The sequence below is a fragment of the Schistocerca gregaria genome, chromosome 1 (assembly GCF_023897955.1).
Source record: "Schistocerca gregaria isolate iqSchGreg1 chromosome 1, iqSchGreg1.2, whole genome shotgun sequence".
Classification (NCBI taxonomy): Eukaryota; Metazoa; Arthropoda; class Insecta; order Orthoptera; family Acrididae; genus Schistocerca; species Schistocerca gregaria.
In genome coordinates, this window is record NC_064920.1 from 11,348,330 (window position 1) to 11,365,667 (window position 17,338).

The window sequence follows — 17,338 nt, forward strand, 5'->3', positions numbered from 1 at the left end:
TAGCACGGAGAGCTGCATCAAACCAGGCTCAGGACTGGAGACCACAACAACAACAACTGGCATAGCTATCCAGGGTTAAAATATGGTGACACAGTTTTTCTCCAGCCTGTAGAAGCAAGATGCATTCTAGTCCACCTTGTTGTGGGTGAGCTGAAGGCAGTGCAAGCTGCCTGTGGCGTGTGCGCAGTGCACGACGGCGACTACTGGCGGCTGCTGACCCCCGGCGCCTACGTCGTGACGGCGTCGCGGCAGGGCTACCAACCGCAGAGCCGGCGCGCCGTCGTCACCAACCTGCCGCCGCACTCGGAGGCACGCCGCCTCGACTTCGCGCTCATGCCGCTGGCCCAGGGGCCGCCCATGCCGCGGCAGCAGGTGAGTCCCTGCGGCTCTGCGACTCTGGACTGCTGGCCTCAAAGAGTTGCGCAGAGGGCCCTTAATGTGGCGCAGTGCAGTGACGAAGCGGGCGACTACCTACCACTCTCTTACTGTCCCGCCCCTGTTCCGCATTACTGTCGACACGAATTGTTTTCAAGTTTCTGCTATATATCGGCTGCCCAAATTAATAGCAATATGTCTGTATAATGCCGGCCGGGGTGGCCGTGCGGTTCTAGACGCTACAGTCTGGAGCCGAGCGACCGCTACGGTCGCAGGTTTGAATCCTGCCTCGGACACGGATGTGTGTGATGTCCTTACGTTAGTTACGTTTAAGTAGTTCTAAGTTCTAGGGGACTGATGACCTAAGATTTTAAGTCCCATAGTGCTGAGAGCCATCTGAACCATTTTGTCTGCGTAATAAAACAAAGAAACCCACTATGCATAGTGCGTACGCGAGCAGAAAGATACTAAGACGCTCGGAGCAAGTTGTCTGGGTTTGCCGACGAGGTCGTGCATAAACGGGTCGGTGCGATGTTACAGTTTCTACTGTGAGAAAAGGTGGTCAGGCTGAGCTCTCGATTTGAACCTAACAATTACTCCAGTCAGGTGGCGGTGATCAGCAGAACGGTCCTCAGAGGTCCCCGACCCAGTGGTGGTACACCGGGTGAAGACTCGACTGAGAACAGCCGACAGTGGACTCCGTTACCAACTAGAAGAATGACACCGTGGAGAGGTAAGAAGCGCGTGTAGTAATGGAAGGTAAATGCGCGGCTTCCGCCACGTCCTTACCGGATGTCGGGTACCCCAGTTCAGAGCGTTCGTTCTTCCAGAAGATCAGTTTCTGCGACATCGTAATGTGTGCCGGTGAACAGTGACGAGGTGCACAGGAGCCCAGTATTTAATTGCTGCTACAGTAATGAGAACTCAGGCAATGAACATCCAAGACAGAATCACGTAAGAAAAGACGGGAACAGGCGCGCTCTGCTGAGATCTAGTTATCACAGTGCAAATTCTCTAATCTGCCGATGCTGCGGACACACATTACCAAGCTGTCTTCTTAACTGCAAGGACACAATATGGCGTACCGGAAGCGATGGCTGGTTACTTCGACGTCCCGTCGTGGTGATGATAATGTCTAGAGTATAGCCCGAAACAAATTATCCTGGTCTGGTTGTTCCAGACTAAAGACTTCCTAGCAATACAAATGCGCCTCTGAGGGAGACGAAGGAGGCCCGCCACGCAATCACTGACGGTACAGTGATCGATTTTAACCAGCGAAGTCACACAGTAACTCCGATACAGTCAACTTTAGCCAAAACTGCTCAAGTCAGACAACATAGGCCGCTTCTACGCAAAACGCTCAATTGGCAACTGTACTCGGAAAGTTACGTTCAAGTCGGAACTGCAGCAACTTCATCAAACAGAAGTAAATAAAAGTATATTAGACAGCCAACGGAAGGCAGGCTGTCCAGAGCAGCGAGAGCTCAGTCCGACCGAAAGGCAAGAGCCGTCTCTCAAGAGTACCCGTACAAACGGAACACACAACATTCCCGCCCGCACGACAGTGGCCGTGGTTAAACGTTCCAATCAGCAACTCGAAAACCGGCGGAAAATTCCACTCTATTGCTATAGCACTATCATTCCACCAATGGAGATTCTTGGAGCCAATTTCTGCATCGATTTTGCTACGTCACGGAGCTATGCCCTGAGAAAGCCGATCACAGTTACGATTTTGCAGAAAACGCGGGAATTTGCCCGTCAAGACTGCCTGGGAACGCAAGTCATTCCCACGCCTCGCCGGTAGCCCGCCAGAAACTGTTTTCAGTAAGTTTCTGCGAAGTAACGGAATCTGTAGCCCAGCCACTCCTTCAGGCCCCTGTGGGCGTGTCGCCGCCGCTCTTATGACAATGTCGGCGTCTGGAAAGCATCCGCTCGACTCCCTCACACCCATCGGCTTAATGCCTTCAAGCTCAGCAGAACCCGCCTGTCAACGGACCACCCGGGTGACGAGACACGCTGCGTGGGAAGTCCGTGTGGAAGAAATAGCAACTTTTCACCACATGCAGTTAGAGAGGAAAATCGAATTACTCAGAGTAAGATAGAAATATGAGAGGGGGCTCCTGCCACTTCTCAAATCTTTGGGGATAAAAGGTGGTACTGACGCCACGATTTCAGCTCGTGCTTCAAATCTGACGAGACGTGTGCCCCGTGCGTGCGAGAGATAACTTTCTTCGGAGCTGGGGCGAGATTTTATATACCCTTGGTCTGTCATGCGCCCACCGAGGCGAATGGAAGCCGGCAGGGGCACGACGTGGCAACTAGGAACGGACGTGGCAACGAGGCGCGCCCATTGGCGACAGTAGGGCATGCGAGTCTTGCGAGGAAACAGCGCCTCTCTGTCTGTTTCTGGAGGCACCGCGAACCACACGGGTGCTCGGTACGTGCGAAAGTGCCGCAGCATTGTGACTGCTGGGGGGCGCTAGCCTCAGTCAACAGGGGCCGCAGACTAACGCGCTCGTTAAGGCTTGCAGTCGTGCCAGGGACCGAATCACAAGTTTGCCTGCAGTTTCCCGCTGAAGACTCCCCGACTTTACTCAGAAGGTGTCCAGCGGGCGAGTTTGTGACCACATGATGGGCGTGCGCAGGACTTACTGTAGGGTAGATGTGGCGACTCGTTCACAAATGTTACTAGCAGTCCACCTGCAGAGGGGATTGTCTGCCGTCACTGTCACTGCCACTCCAGCTCCAGCACACCCTGCACGGTTCACACGTCGGTCCTCAAGTGCCCTCTTCTCGATCATGCGCTGATGCACGGTTCCTTAACAAAATCAATAATTCATTTCGTCTAATCGTACATTCTTTTAATGTATTCATCATGTGCAAGGATAAATGTTCAAATGCGTGTAAATTCCTATGGGACCAAACTGCCGAGTTCATTGGTCCCTTATCTTATACTCGCTACTTAAACTAACTTATGGTAAGAACAGCACACACAACCATTCCCCAGGGACGACTCAAACCTCTGGCAGGAGGGTCCACACAATCGATAGTAGTAGTGGTAGTGCATTCTGTTGCCTACATTTGGGGCACGTATCCACTCGTGGGCTAACCTATTGCTCTTCATTGATTGACAGGTACTTAACCTATTCTTCTCCTTTCATTGACAGCTACTTAAGCTATTTTTCTGTTAAGTGGTTTTCCATGTCACCCCCTTTTCCTTAAACAATTGTACCGCCTGTGATGCCAAATTAAGTGATTAGTTATGTACACCCGCCATTTTCTGGTACACTTTTCGAATTTCAGATGCCTTTCAACACCATTTCTGGCGCATTATTCTTTGTCACCCACCCCTTAAACTATTGTACTCCGCTATACATAAAAATTATGCAAATTAACCTAGTGTTATACATTTAACCTGCTGTTCTGCTCCATGTCACCCACTCACTCAGCCTCCCCTTAACAGCTGAACAGCTAACATCACTTTGATAAAAAAAATTATGCAAATTAATTAAAGCGATATTTTTCACATGTATGGGGTAGTTTTTTTATAATTTCCAGCATCCTATTGGTCCGTGAAATCGATGGTACACAGTTTAAACAAAAGCCTGCTAATAAAAAACACATCACCCTCACTCGACGCCCGATACCACCACTGTCAGCAGCCGAGGGACGCTTTGGTGTCACTTCAGGTCCCGCAGGGATGAAATGGCGACCTCTGACCTTTTTTTCTTACATGACACCTGAGAAATTCCTGTCAAAACACGTGTTCACCTAGGTACTGTTGCTGGTGCGATAACGCATAGCTGTGCAGGTCTACTGCCAAGATAGGTGCCCCAATGCTTCCCAGAATAGCACAGGGTGCATTCTTCCTAGTGATCGTCACTGAATTTACCTGTCAAACTGCTGCTGCTGCCAATGTGGGAGCACTGTTTCAAATACATTAGCTTTTGCTGAAGAGGAGTGCTTTTAACGAGGTGAAGTTTAAGATGGGAGGTAACAAAATATATACAATGGTTGCATGGAATTATGCCTTTCATGCAGCACGAATTGAGTTATGGGAGCAGGAGGCACATGACTGTGTCCAGTTCCAAAGAGATACAGCAGACATGTCTAAAATTATATCTCCTGTACTTGAAGAAAACCGCAGACATAGCATCTCGTTAAAAAACTGTACACTGCTGCAATGGGAGCAGGGTTAAGAAAAAAGAACACAGAGGTTGTGAGGTAAAAATTCATTTATTTCTGTACCGACTTAAAAGTAATTTTACATTTTCATAAGATGACACAGCAACACTTTTTTCATACATCTTCTTCAATCTATGGATAGAAGGACACCCGTACAATTCCAGGTCTTGTGTAGCAGAAAACTTAAAGATTTGACGCATCCATTATCTCTTCTCCTTCCCCTTCACGTAAATTCTATGTGATTAAATAAATTAAGCGCCGTCACAATACCTGTATAGGGTATGCCAGGATCATGCCAGTGAATTCCATGGTAGAAATCTGTTAACCACGTTGCACTCTTCCGTGTCTTAGCACACTTCACGTACTTGAAAGTACTTGGTGATGCAAAGTTTGCTGAGAATTTCTCTGTTATTCCAGCATCTTGTGTGCACTCTACAAACGCTACATCTTTACATATGAACCGTCTACGCCCACCATCATAGAAACCCTGAGCATCTGCAATGAGGTTCACACCTTAAGATGCCACTGTGAATTGCAGCACCTATTCATTTATACAACTCATTGTACAACACCAGTGAGCGGGCTGTAGTTGATGACATGGCCGTGCACACACATATGTTTTAATGGTTGATGTTATGCTGACATTGTGTGTGCAGTCGATCTGAGACCCATTGAGTTCATAGCTTATCTCTTGGAACAGGAATGCTAAAGCGTTATGTGTAAGCTTGGATACCACTGTTTCCCTGCTGTCAGTTTTCTTGAATGACCCCTCTAGATATATGAAACTCTTGCATGGAAGCATGAGTGCGTTTTGGTGCTGGATGTCAATTCTAATTTCATCGTTATTGTTAAATGTGGTTGAAGCATAAGGTTTGTGAGAGACCTGTTCCGGACATATAATTCTCTCGTCATACTCTACTGTACTGCTTATACTGGTTGAGGACATCATTGTGCGGTTTCAAGCCAACTCATTTAAGAAACTCGTAGCTCGCACGTGTTATTACTTTGCTGTTCGGTAGCGAAGTGACATGCTGTGGATTGCATGCACTTGTTTTATACCTTACGCCCACGCCCCTTAGATGTAATTGTATAATGATCTCCTCACCACAAAAGTCAACAAGTTGGTTATTCTGGTCCACAACACACAGCCCCAAATAACCCAATGTCTGGGCTGTCACTGAAAGGTTTATTTCATTGGCAAAGGTCTCAACACTCTTATACCCCATTGCAACTGAGAGGAAGAAACCATAAATAGTGTAAATCAGACTATCGTTGAGATAGGAATTTCTTGCAGTGTTACACCCGATTTCGATTGTGCTGATATGAAGTATGTCCACAGTCTGATCTGACTTGTAAAATTTACTTGGAACCCAGCAGGCGCCCTATTGAACCTTTCAGGTTCAAGTCAGTTGTTGCATTTAGAGTCCTTATTTCAGATTCAAGTGTATTGATGTTTGCATGTACTTCAATAACTTTTCCAGACTGTTTTAATACATCGTTTAAATCGTTGATATCGTATGTACCCAGTTTTATTTCAACAACATCTTTTTCACCATTAATATCCAGATGCAGTTTGTTGTTAGTCTCAGTGATATTTGGGATGCTGTTGTATGTCTGCAGTCCAATCAATGCAATACTCCTTTCACCAACACTCAAATCAATTAGCGGGAAGCAATTTCCACACATTACAGATTATCGTTCTTTTACCGTCAAAGTGTACGACATTGCATCTGAACCTCAACAGGAATGTTTAAAGCTCCTCCTTATATAGCATGCTGCTTCTTCTTCTTCGCAAACGTCAAGAGAAACATGATGCATAGATCTCCACAGAGGTATGTATTAAAGTCCTGAAAGCGCTGGTAATTGTAGAACACACATCTTCTGTGAGTGAAGTATCGTTGTAATTCTTCTGGCGGTTGCAGTTCACCAAATGAATCGAGATAGTAGACGGTATCCACATTTTTCATAACATATGATACCCAGAGGGTGCTGGGGCCTCCAGCAATATCTAAATTCATAATGCCACATTCACCAGTTTTCAACATAGTCTTCAGTAATGTATCCCACATAAACACGCCAGGGAATCTTGGTATGTTGAATTTGTTTCTGCCAAACTTTGCAAGATCAGTATTTGTGAGTGCTCGATCTGGTAGGACCGCTAATGGGCTTTCTTTTAATTTATGAATAGACCAAACCCTTTCGTGTACGGTTTCAAGTTTAGTCCTTTTCCGATGGCTGCGGCTTCCGTCATGTCATCTTGCCTCTTCTAAATGTGCTTGGGAGTTTTGTACGTTCTTGACCCCTCGGGCGATAGCTGCAGCACACCAGAGAGGGGACCTACCGCCGAGAGCGCGGAGAGGGCCTGCGTGAGAAGTGGAATAAAACCACCAGATGTCTTGGGTAATGGCAGAACTCGAGGTGCTTTAACCGATCCTCTTCTTCTTCTTCTTCTTCTTCTTCTTCTTCCCACATCTTTCTGCTTCAGTACATTTTAGGTGCATACATCGCAGTCAGATTACAGTTCTTCAAACAGCTCTGATTCCCGCCCTTGTCCTTCTTCATGTTTAGTGCACAACGTGCAGCATTCGTAACTTGATTGATATTCATCACTCCTAAACCCAACTTAATTTTTCCTCACAGGTTTTATCAACTGCAAATGCTGCGATGCGTGGACCTATATCAATATCCTTTCTTCTCCGTGTCGCCTCAGGCTGCAACGTGACGACTTGATATATCTTTATTTGCAGTGTATGCAGTGTCATGTTCCATACGTGCTTTGTCAAGCAGATTAACCCCCTTATCACCTCGTGCCAAGCGTTTTTTTAAGCTTTGTCCCATGTCCACAGTAGCTATACCCAGGGATGTGTAATTCCACTGGCAGTCTGTCTACAATAATAGTACCTCCTGTAACGCATCTCGTAGCACACATGTTATGCTACTGCGGTAGTTGTGAACTATGCACCCCCATTATATAGCAAATAGTCGGCATCAATCCAACTTCTTTGTGTAGCAGGAAAACCAAGCCATTTGACTACTGCTCTGTTTCCAGGACGTCTTATGAGTCTCTCCATGAGAAGAACATGCAGTTCTGAGCTTTTCTGCAACTTCTCGGTGCAGAAGCAGCCTGCAGTTTCTTCACCTTTACTATCCTTCAATATATAAGTTCTAAGATTCATTCTTTGCACCTTTGAAACTGTAAATATCTCTGTTGATCAGGTCGGTAGGTATGATTTCTCAAATGCCATCTTGTGTTTTGAGATATCTACCAAATCACCTACATTAAATTTCTGTCTGTGTGGATCCAGCATTTTAATCCGATAATACACCATATCCATGAGTCCATTATCACGAACATTGATTGGTCTCATTTTTATTGTGGTATGCTTGGTTCGATTAAACTGAGCAATTATTTCTGGGAGGATATCTGTCCATTTTTATGAGCCGTGAAGGTTAAAATGCATCCACATTTGACCTTTTATTGTTCTGTTCAGACCCTCCACGATACTTGCCTTCAGGTGGGTGAATGCTGAGTAGTGATGTATTCCGTACCGCTGCATCACGGTCTTGAAATACGTATTGTAAAACTCCCCATCGTGATCGATTTGGAGGTTGTCAAGGCATCGATTCATCCCTGTCTGTAGCAAACACCCAAAACCATCTGCGACATTTCTAGCCATTTTTGTTTTAACAGGTAATGCCCAAGCAAATTTGGACTATGTATCGATAACCATTAAAATATATTTGAATCCATTATTCTCATGTGAATATTTCCTCATATCTATGAGATCAGCTTGCCATAAGTAATCGAAACCTTTAATCATAACATGCCTATGAGGGTATGATTTGCTTGCTGGTTTGTGGAGTTCTCGAACTACTCTCTCCATACTTATTCGATGATACGTCTCTCTCTAAGCTCAGAGATTACTGAAACAACCTCATTTGAATGAGCTGTATTACCTGCAACAGCTGATGACATGAGCAGCCGTAGTCGATCTATTAGCTCGTTGGGGTCTTCATAAAATATATACTGGAGGATTCGATTGTTCACTGCTTTATGCTCAATGTCAATAAAATCACCGCTGCTGTTGTTGTTGTTGCCGTTTTCGCCTTCAAGTATTGGTTTTATAATGGTTTTATATTTCTTGTTGCTCAGGCTTTTCGCGATCTCATGTACATCAATCATGTGCAATTTTTCACAGTACATTTCCCTATCATTAAATGAATAATTTATAGGTTTCTTGGTAGGTCTTAGGAAAATAAGATTCATTAAGCCAGGTGTTCTCCCAAACCACCAATTGTACTGTGTCATCAGTTACAGTTACAGGATGCATACCCAACATGCACAGTCTTCCCCTGCTAATGCCGAATGCTGTATCTATTTGACGAGGGGCGTGATGGATATTGAATTCGCCAAAGGCAACATTATCGTTATCGTGTGTTTTTGCTTTTGCTGAGAACTGTAGGAGAGATTCAGTATGTATTTTACGTTAACCGGGGGCCTAGGAACGACGGAGAGGCTCCGCCCCCGCCGCAGCCGCAGTGGTCCACAACCCCACGACGACTACCGCAGCCCACCTCACCCCTCCGCCGCCCCACACCGAACCACTCTTTCAGCAACCAGCTTACAGGTCTCTCTTTAGTGTTTGCTGTCGATCCATATTCGCTAACCTCAGCAGCCGTAGTTTCTCACAAACTGCTTCCGGCATTTGAATAAGTTTCTGCTTTGTTGACATCTTGGTGTATACTAATCAGACATCTCTGCAGCGTTAGGCTTTTCCTCTATGTACCTGCTCCCCCTTCTCAATAACAAGGAACTCTACATCTGTTTTCCCCTCAATAGCCTCGACCTTTTCACTAAAGTCGGCTACTTTCTTACGGACTTCATTAACTAACTCATTTAACACATTCACCATTCTCAGAAGAGTCTGGTAATATGTCTCTAGTCCCTTGCGCATACCTCCAACTTTATGCACAATAGTCTGAATTTTCGCATCCATGCATAGGCGAATGTTCTGTCTGTGTAAACCCATTCTCTTAGGTTGAGAAACATACGCGCGAATTAGTCCATGGTGCAGCGTATACTGATGTACTATCCTCTCTTAGCGTGCTATATATTCAGAAACTCTTCAAAGTTTCGCCTGTACCTACCGTCACTCAGTTTTGTTGTTTTGTCAATCATCAAAAAACCATACTGTGAACGATTCCAGCAATCAGCACATATCTTTAAAAAATCATTGATACGACCTGTCAGTTCGACATTTGCCTGGTAAATGTGTTTTAAATTCAGATTGTCTTGTTTGAAAGCAATAATGAGGTTTGCATATCCCTAACCAACTGCTTCGGGATATTGGAATATGTTTGGCTTAAATAAAATACTTCACCACCCATGTGACGACCGAAACAGAAATAGCTGATACTTGGGTTGAAACAGTGTTTTTGAGAATACACAGACGTGTTCAAATCGGACTCCATCTACATGTGTTAGCAGCGTCATGAGGACATTAGTCCTCCCGCAATTTGATGGACCTACAGTAATTGCTTGTATATTATCAGGGAGGAGAATTCCGTTCTTTTTCTTCAGGTCTTCTTTTGCATCTTCACAGGACCAGTCACCGACAACAAAGTCCTTGTGAGGGGGACGTTTCACCCACCCTGCCTTGATACTAACTACGCCAGGTACTTACAAGTACGTGGCATATATAGAAAGATGCACTTGAAGGGACAGTAATAGTATGTGTAACAAAAATAACTCAGTCCAAATGCACTGAGCGAGGGGCATAGTATAGCACTGTACTCGATTGTATCCAGTCACCTCCACATTTGGAGAGCATTTGCTCTGTTTTCTGTATGTCTGTGTAAAGATCTGTCCCATACATCCTCCTACCACCACCTACTCCAGTCCAGTCACTAACATCACCTATCCCATCAAAGGCTGTGAAACCAGTCATGTGATTTACAAGCTAAGCTGCAACCACTGTGCTGCATTCTATGTAGGCATGACAACCAACAAGCTGTCTGTTGGCATGAATGGCCACCAACAAACTGTGGCCAAAAAACAAGTGGATCACCCTGTTGCTGAAGATGCTGCCAAACATGATATCCTTCATCTCAATGACCGTTTCACAGCTTGTACCATATGGATTCTTCCCACCAACACCAGCTTTTCTAAACTGCATAGGTGGGAACATTCCCTGCAATACATCCTATGTTCCCGTAACCCTCCTGGCCTCAACCTTCGTTAGTCACTGTCCTCGCCCACCCAATCCCCTCCCTGCTCCCATTCCAGCACTACACTGCCATCATTTCACCGCAACACCCAGTCTTTTAATTTCTTTTTATTTCTCTCCTTTCCACTACCTCCCCCCTTCCCCCTCCCCCCCTTCTCTCCTACTCTCCGTCTAAACTGCAACACTTCTCTGCCCGCCACTCCCACCATACTACCCCTCTCCCTCTCCGCCCCCCGCCTCCTCCTTACCCCCACCCAGTCGCCATTCCCATCATGCACTGGTGCAGCTGCTTGCAGTGTGTTTTCAGTTCTCTGAGACTGCAGACGTGTGTACAAGTTGCATTTGCGCAAGCGCGCGCGCGCTCGTGTGTGTGTGTGTGTGTATATACTGCTGGCAAAAGCCTTAATGGACGAAAGTTATAATTGTGTGAATCTTTTTGTTGTACCTATCGTGACTCAGCATCTCCGCTATATGGTAAGTAGCGGCTTTCCTTCTCTGGTATTGTTACAATCTTCTTAAGTTTATTGGAAACAAATTCAACATACCAAGATTCTGTGGTGTGTTTATGCGGGATACATTACTGAAGACTATGTTGAAAACTGGTGAATGTGGCATTGTGAATTTAGATACTGCTGGAGACCCCAGCACCCACTGGGTATCATATGTTATGAAAAATGTGGATACCGTCTACTATTTCGACTCATTTGGTGAACTGCAACTGCCAGAATAATTACGATGATACTTCACTCACAGAAGATGTGTGTTCTACAATTACCAGCGCTTTCAGGATTTTAATACATACCTCTGTGGATATCTATGCATTATGTTTCTCTTGACGTTTGCGAAGAAGAAGAAGAAGAAGAAGAAGAAGAAGCATGCTGTGTAAGGAGGATCTTTAAACATTCCCTCATCAGTTGAGGTTCAGATGCAATGTTGTACACTTTGACATTAAAAGAACGATCATCTGTATTGCATGCAAATTACTTCCCACCCTTTGATTTGAGCATTGGTGAATGGAGTATTGCAAATGATTGGACTGCAGAAATACAACAGCATCCCAAATATGACTGAGACTAGCAACAAACTGCATCTGGATATTAATGGTGAAAACGATATTGTTGCAATACAACTGGGTACATATGATATCGAAGATTTAAACGAAGTATTAAAACAGTCTGGAAGAGGTACTGAACTACATGAAAACATCAATACACTTAAATCTAAAATAAGGATCTAAATGCAACGATTGATTTTAACCAGAAAGGCTAAATAGGGCGCCTGCTGGATTTTACAAACGGAAAGATTTTGAAGAAGGATCCAAGTAAATTTTAAAAGTACGATCAGACTGTGGACATACTTTCCGTTAACACAATCCGAGTTTAGTGTAACATTGCAACAAACTCCTATCTCAACGATAGTCTGGTTAATATTATTTACCGATTCTTCCCCTCAGTTGCAATGGGGTATAAGATTGTTGAGATCCCTGGCACTATGAAACACCTTCCAGTGACAGCTCAGACATTGGATTATTTGCAGCTGTGTGTTGTGGACCAGAATAACCAACTTGTTGACTTTCGTGGTGAGGAGATCGTTGTACAATTATGTCTAAGGGGATGGGCATATGGTATAAAACAAGTGCACACAATCTACAGCATGTCACTTCACTACCGAACAACAAAGTGATAACACATGCGAGCTACGAGTTTCGTAAATCAGTTGGTTTGAAACCGCGCAGCGATGCCCTCACTCAATATAACGAGTCCAGTAGAGTATGACGAGAGAATTATATGTCAGGAATATGTCGCTAATAAACCTTACGCTTCAAGCACATTTAATAGAACGATGACATTAGGATTATCATCCAGTACCAGGACGCACTCGCGCTTTCATGCAAGAGTTTCATATGTCGCGTCCCAAGCGTGGGTTTTGCGAGGGATTGAGCGACACGGTTCGTAAACGGGAATTAGCCGGTTGACCTAATTGAGAGTGAGACTTTTGATCTGGCTAAGATGTTAAATTCCCTGGTGTGAAGGTACAAGGCTAGGATGTTGGTAGAAGTAAACTCGTATGGACGTTATAAAAGTTCTAATTTATTCATAAAGAATACAGATCACCCTAACTGCGTAGTGATTGTACCTACAGAATAGCCAAGCCCATTACAGAGACGGTGACTGACTTCCACCGTTCTGGCTGCCTGATAGAACTTTCCAGCACTTTGCTGCCCATACTAGCACCCTACGTCAGAGTCCCGCGGTCGCTGCCTAAACGCTCATCGGCGACTATCTCCAACTGTCTGCCTGCAGCCCGCCCTCAGCCCAAGTCGGCTGCTACTCACGCTGACTACCGTCGCTGCCTAAACCCGAGAGAGAGAGATCCCCGGAGCGGCGTGCCTCCGAGTTTTGTTAGCTCTTCCCCTTCGACCCCGCCAGCGCTTGGCATGACGTAGCGTCGAGTGCAACTTTTCCTTATTAGGGATTGTTTTAGTATTAACTTCAGTACTTTTCTTCAGAAGCTGGGTGGAGGGGTAGAGGGGCCTCTCCCTATATGGTCACGCACTGCGTCCTGAGCCCTTCATTGGCTCCTCATGACGTAGTGCGGTCCCCACCTAGGGCCCTCTTTCTTTCTCTCTCCGCTCCCAGACTTCTCCCTCTAGCCAAGAGTGTTGATACTGTAAGTTATTGCTTATTAAGGGACCTGCCCAGAGCGCCCTTTTTATCTTAATAGCTGAGTCTGCTTCTTTGCTTATCACGCGCAGCTGCCTGGCCGCTTGGACCGCCGCCTCGGCTATCTGGCTGCGTCGTTATCTTTTGTGACCCCTCTGACACGCCTGGCGTCCCCTGTTAACTCTATCTCCCCGTATGATTTCTGGTGTATCGTCTGAGAACAACTGCATTTAGACTTGGCTTTTCTGCGGTTACAACACATAGACCTAGAGGGATCATTCAAGAAAACCGACGGCAGTGATATAGTGGGATCCAAGCTTGCACGTAATGTTTTAATATTCCTGTTCCAAGAGATACACTATGAACTCAATGGGTCTTAGATCGACCGTACACGCAATGTCGGCATAACATCGACCTCTAAAACATACGTTTCTGCATGACCCGCAGATTTGCATAGTTTAGTAAGTGTGGGATGGTTTATAGACGATCCAGATGATAGAACAGTTGCAGAGTACATGCGATTTACTGCATGTCTACCTCTACCTTGGGTACTTTGAGGACATGAGACAGATTATTATGAACGCTTAACAGGAGCTCAATAGGAGAATATGGTCACCATCAACAAGATAATATGGAATATGCCTCATCGTGTATCTGTCGAGGAGCCTTTGAAGCTTTTAAAAGTCCTGAATCTGGTACATTTCTGTCACTGACATTTTGCTCATGGGAGGTTTTCTGGTACGCAGTGTTACCGACTGCGAGCAGACAAACATGAGCCATTAAAACCTCTTCGCAGCTAGTGACGTCTAGATTCATCATACTGACGCTGATGGAAGAGGTAATATAGCAAATTATTCCACCGTGTTTGACAACTGTAAGTTAACTAATGCCGAAGTCTAACCCCGTTCAGAATTCTACCCTAATGACAATTTAAATCTGCAGTGGAATCAAAATGTATACAGTCTAGCTTACGACGTGTATGCAAGGTTTCGTGCTTCTTACTATGAAACTGAAGAGGGGCAGCAGCCTTTTCAGTAGTTGCAAGGGCAACAGTCTGGATGATTGACTGATCTGGCCTTGTAACAATAACCAAAACGGCCTTGCTGTGTTGGTACTGCGAACAGCTGAAAGCAAGGGGAAACTACGGCCGTAGTTTTTCCCGAGGGCATGCAGCTTTACTGTATGATTAAATGATGATGGCGTCCTCTTGAGTAAAGTATTCCGGAGGTAAAATAGTCCCCCATTCGGATCTCCGGGCGGGGACTACTCAAGAGGATGTCGTTATAAGCAGAAAGAAAACTGGCGCTCTACGGATCGGAGCGTGGAATGTCAGATCCCTTAATCGGGCAGGTAGGTTAGAAAATTTAAAAAGGGAAATGGATAGGTTAAAGTTAGATATAGTGGGAATTAGTGAAATTCGGTGGCAGGATGAACAAGAGTTTTGGTCAGGTGAATACAGGGTTATAAACACAAAATCAAATAGCGGTAATGCAGGAGTAGGTTTAATAATGAATAGGAAAATAGGAATGCGGGTAAGCTACTACAAACAGCATAGTGAACGCATTATTGTGGCCAAGATAGATACGAAGCCCACACCGACTACAGTAGTACAAGTTTATATGTCAACTAGCTCTGCAGATGACGAAGAAATTGAAGAAATGTATGATGAAATAAAAGAAATTATTCAGATAGTGAAGGGTGACGAAAATTTAAGTCATGGGTGACTGGAATTCGAGTGTAGGGAAAGGGAGAGAAGGAAACGTAGTAGGTGAATATGGATTGGGACTAAGAAATGAAAGAAGAACCCGCCTGGTAGAATTTTGCACAGAACACAACTTAGTAATAGCTAACACTTGATTTAAGAACCATGAAAGAAGGTTGTATACATGGAAGAACCCTGGAGATACTAAAAGGTATCAGATAGATTATATAATGGTAAGAGAGAGATTTAGGAACCAGGTTTTAAATTGTAAGACATTTCCAGGGGCAGATGTGGACTCTGACCACAATCTATTGGTTATGACCTGTAGATTAAAACTGAAGAAAGTGCAAAAAGGTGGGAATTTAAGGAGATGGGACCTGGACAAACTGAAAGAACCAGAGGTTGTTCAGAGTTTCAAGGAGAGCATAAGGGAACAATTGACAGGAATGGGGGAAAGAAACACGTTAGAAGAATGGGTAGCTCTGAGGGATGAAGTAGTGAAGGCAGCAGAGGATCAAGTAGGTAAAAAGACGAGGGCTAGTAGAAATCCTTGGGTAACAGAAGAAATATTGAAGTTAATTGATGAAAGGAGAAAATATAAAAATGCAGTAAATGAAGCAGGCAAAAAGGAATACAAACGGCTCAAAAATGAGATCGACAGGAAATGCAAAATGGCTAAGCAGGGATGGCTAGAGGACAAATGTAAGGATGTAGAGGCTTATCTCATTAGGGGTAAGATAGATACTGCCTACAGGAAAATTAAAGAGACCTTTGGAGTTAAGAGAACCACTTGTATGAACATCAAGAGCTCAGATGGAAACACAGTTCTAAGCAAAGAAGGGAAAGCAGAAAGGTGGAAGGAGTATATAGAGGGTCTATACAAGGGCGATGTACTTGAGGATAATATTATGGAAATGGAAGAGGATGTAGATGAAGACGAAATGGGAGATACGATATTGCGTGAAGAGTTTGACAGAGCACTGAAAGACCAGAGTCGAAACAAGGCCCCCGGAGTAGACAACATTCCATTGGAACTACTGACGGCCTTGGGAGAGCCAGTCCTGACAAAACTCTACCATCTGGTGAGCAAGATGTATGAGACAGTCGAAATACCCTCAGACTTCAAGAAGAATATAATAATTCCAATCCCAAAGAAAGCAGGTGTTGACAGATGTAAAAATTACCGAACTATGAGTTTAATAAGTCACAGCTGCAAAATACTAACACGAATTCTTCACAGACGAATGGAAAAACTAGTAGAAGCCGACCTCGGGGAAGATCAGTTTGGATTCCGCAGAAATGTTGGAACACGTGAGGCAATACTGACCTTACGACTTATCTTAGAGGAAAGATTAAGGAAAGGCAAACCTACGTTCCTAGCATTTGTAGACTTAGAGAAAGCTTTTCACAATGTTGACTGGAATACTGCCTTTCAAATTCTAAAGGTGGCAGGGGTAAAATACAGGGAGCGAAAGGCTATTTACAATTCGTACAGAAACCAGATGGTAGAGTTATAAGAGTCGAGGGACATGAAAGGGAAGCAGTGGTTGGGAAGGGAGTGAGACAGGGTTGTAGGCTCTCCCTGATGTTATTCAATCTGTATATTGAGCAAGCAGTAAAGGAAACAAAAGAAAAATTTGGAGTAGGTATTAAAATCCATGGAGAAGAAATAAAAACCGAGGTTCGCCGATGACATCGTAATTCTGTCAGAGACGGCAAAGGACTTGGAAGAGCATTTGAACGGAATGGATAGTGTCTTGAAAGGAGGATATAAGATGAACATCAACAAAAGCGAAACGAGGATAATGGAATGTAGTCGAATTAAGTCGGGATTACATTAGGAAATAAGACACTTAAAGTAGTAAAGGAGTTTTGCTATTTGGGGAGCAAAATAACTGATGATGGTCGAAGTAGAGAGGATATAAAATGTAGACTGGCAATGGCAAGGAAAGCGTTTCTGAAGAAGAGAAATTTGTTAACATCGAGTATAGATTTAAGTGTCAGGAAGTCATTTCTGAAAGTATTTGTATGGAGTGTAGCCATGTATGGAAGAGAATAGAAGCTTTCGAAATGTGGTGCTACAGAAGAATGCTGAAGATTAGATGGATAGATCACGTAACTAATGAGGAAGTGTTGAACAGTTTTGGGGAGAAGAGAAGTTTGTGGCACAACTTGACCAGAAGAAG

The 17,338-nt window shown here is 44.5% G+C and overlaps 1 protein-coding gene across 9 annotated transcripts in view; it reads left to right on the forward strand.

The window, feature by feature from the left end:
* Positions 1–17,338, forward strand: part of LOC126324319 (carboxypeptidase E-like) — a 386,831-nt gene that overhangs the window by 315,858 nt on the left and 53,635 nt on the right. For 6 of the 9 annotated variants that reach the window (XM_049995137.1, XM_049995127.1, XM_049995118.1 and 3 more), the window contains one exon: positions 188–372. The exons of the other annotated variants lie outside the window; for them this stretch is intronic. In XM_049995137.1, the coding sequence (XP_049851094.1) occupies positions 188–372 (185 nt within the window). The remainder of the gene's footprint in view (positions 1–187; positions 373–17,338) is intronic. 9 annotated transcript variants of the gene reach the window in all.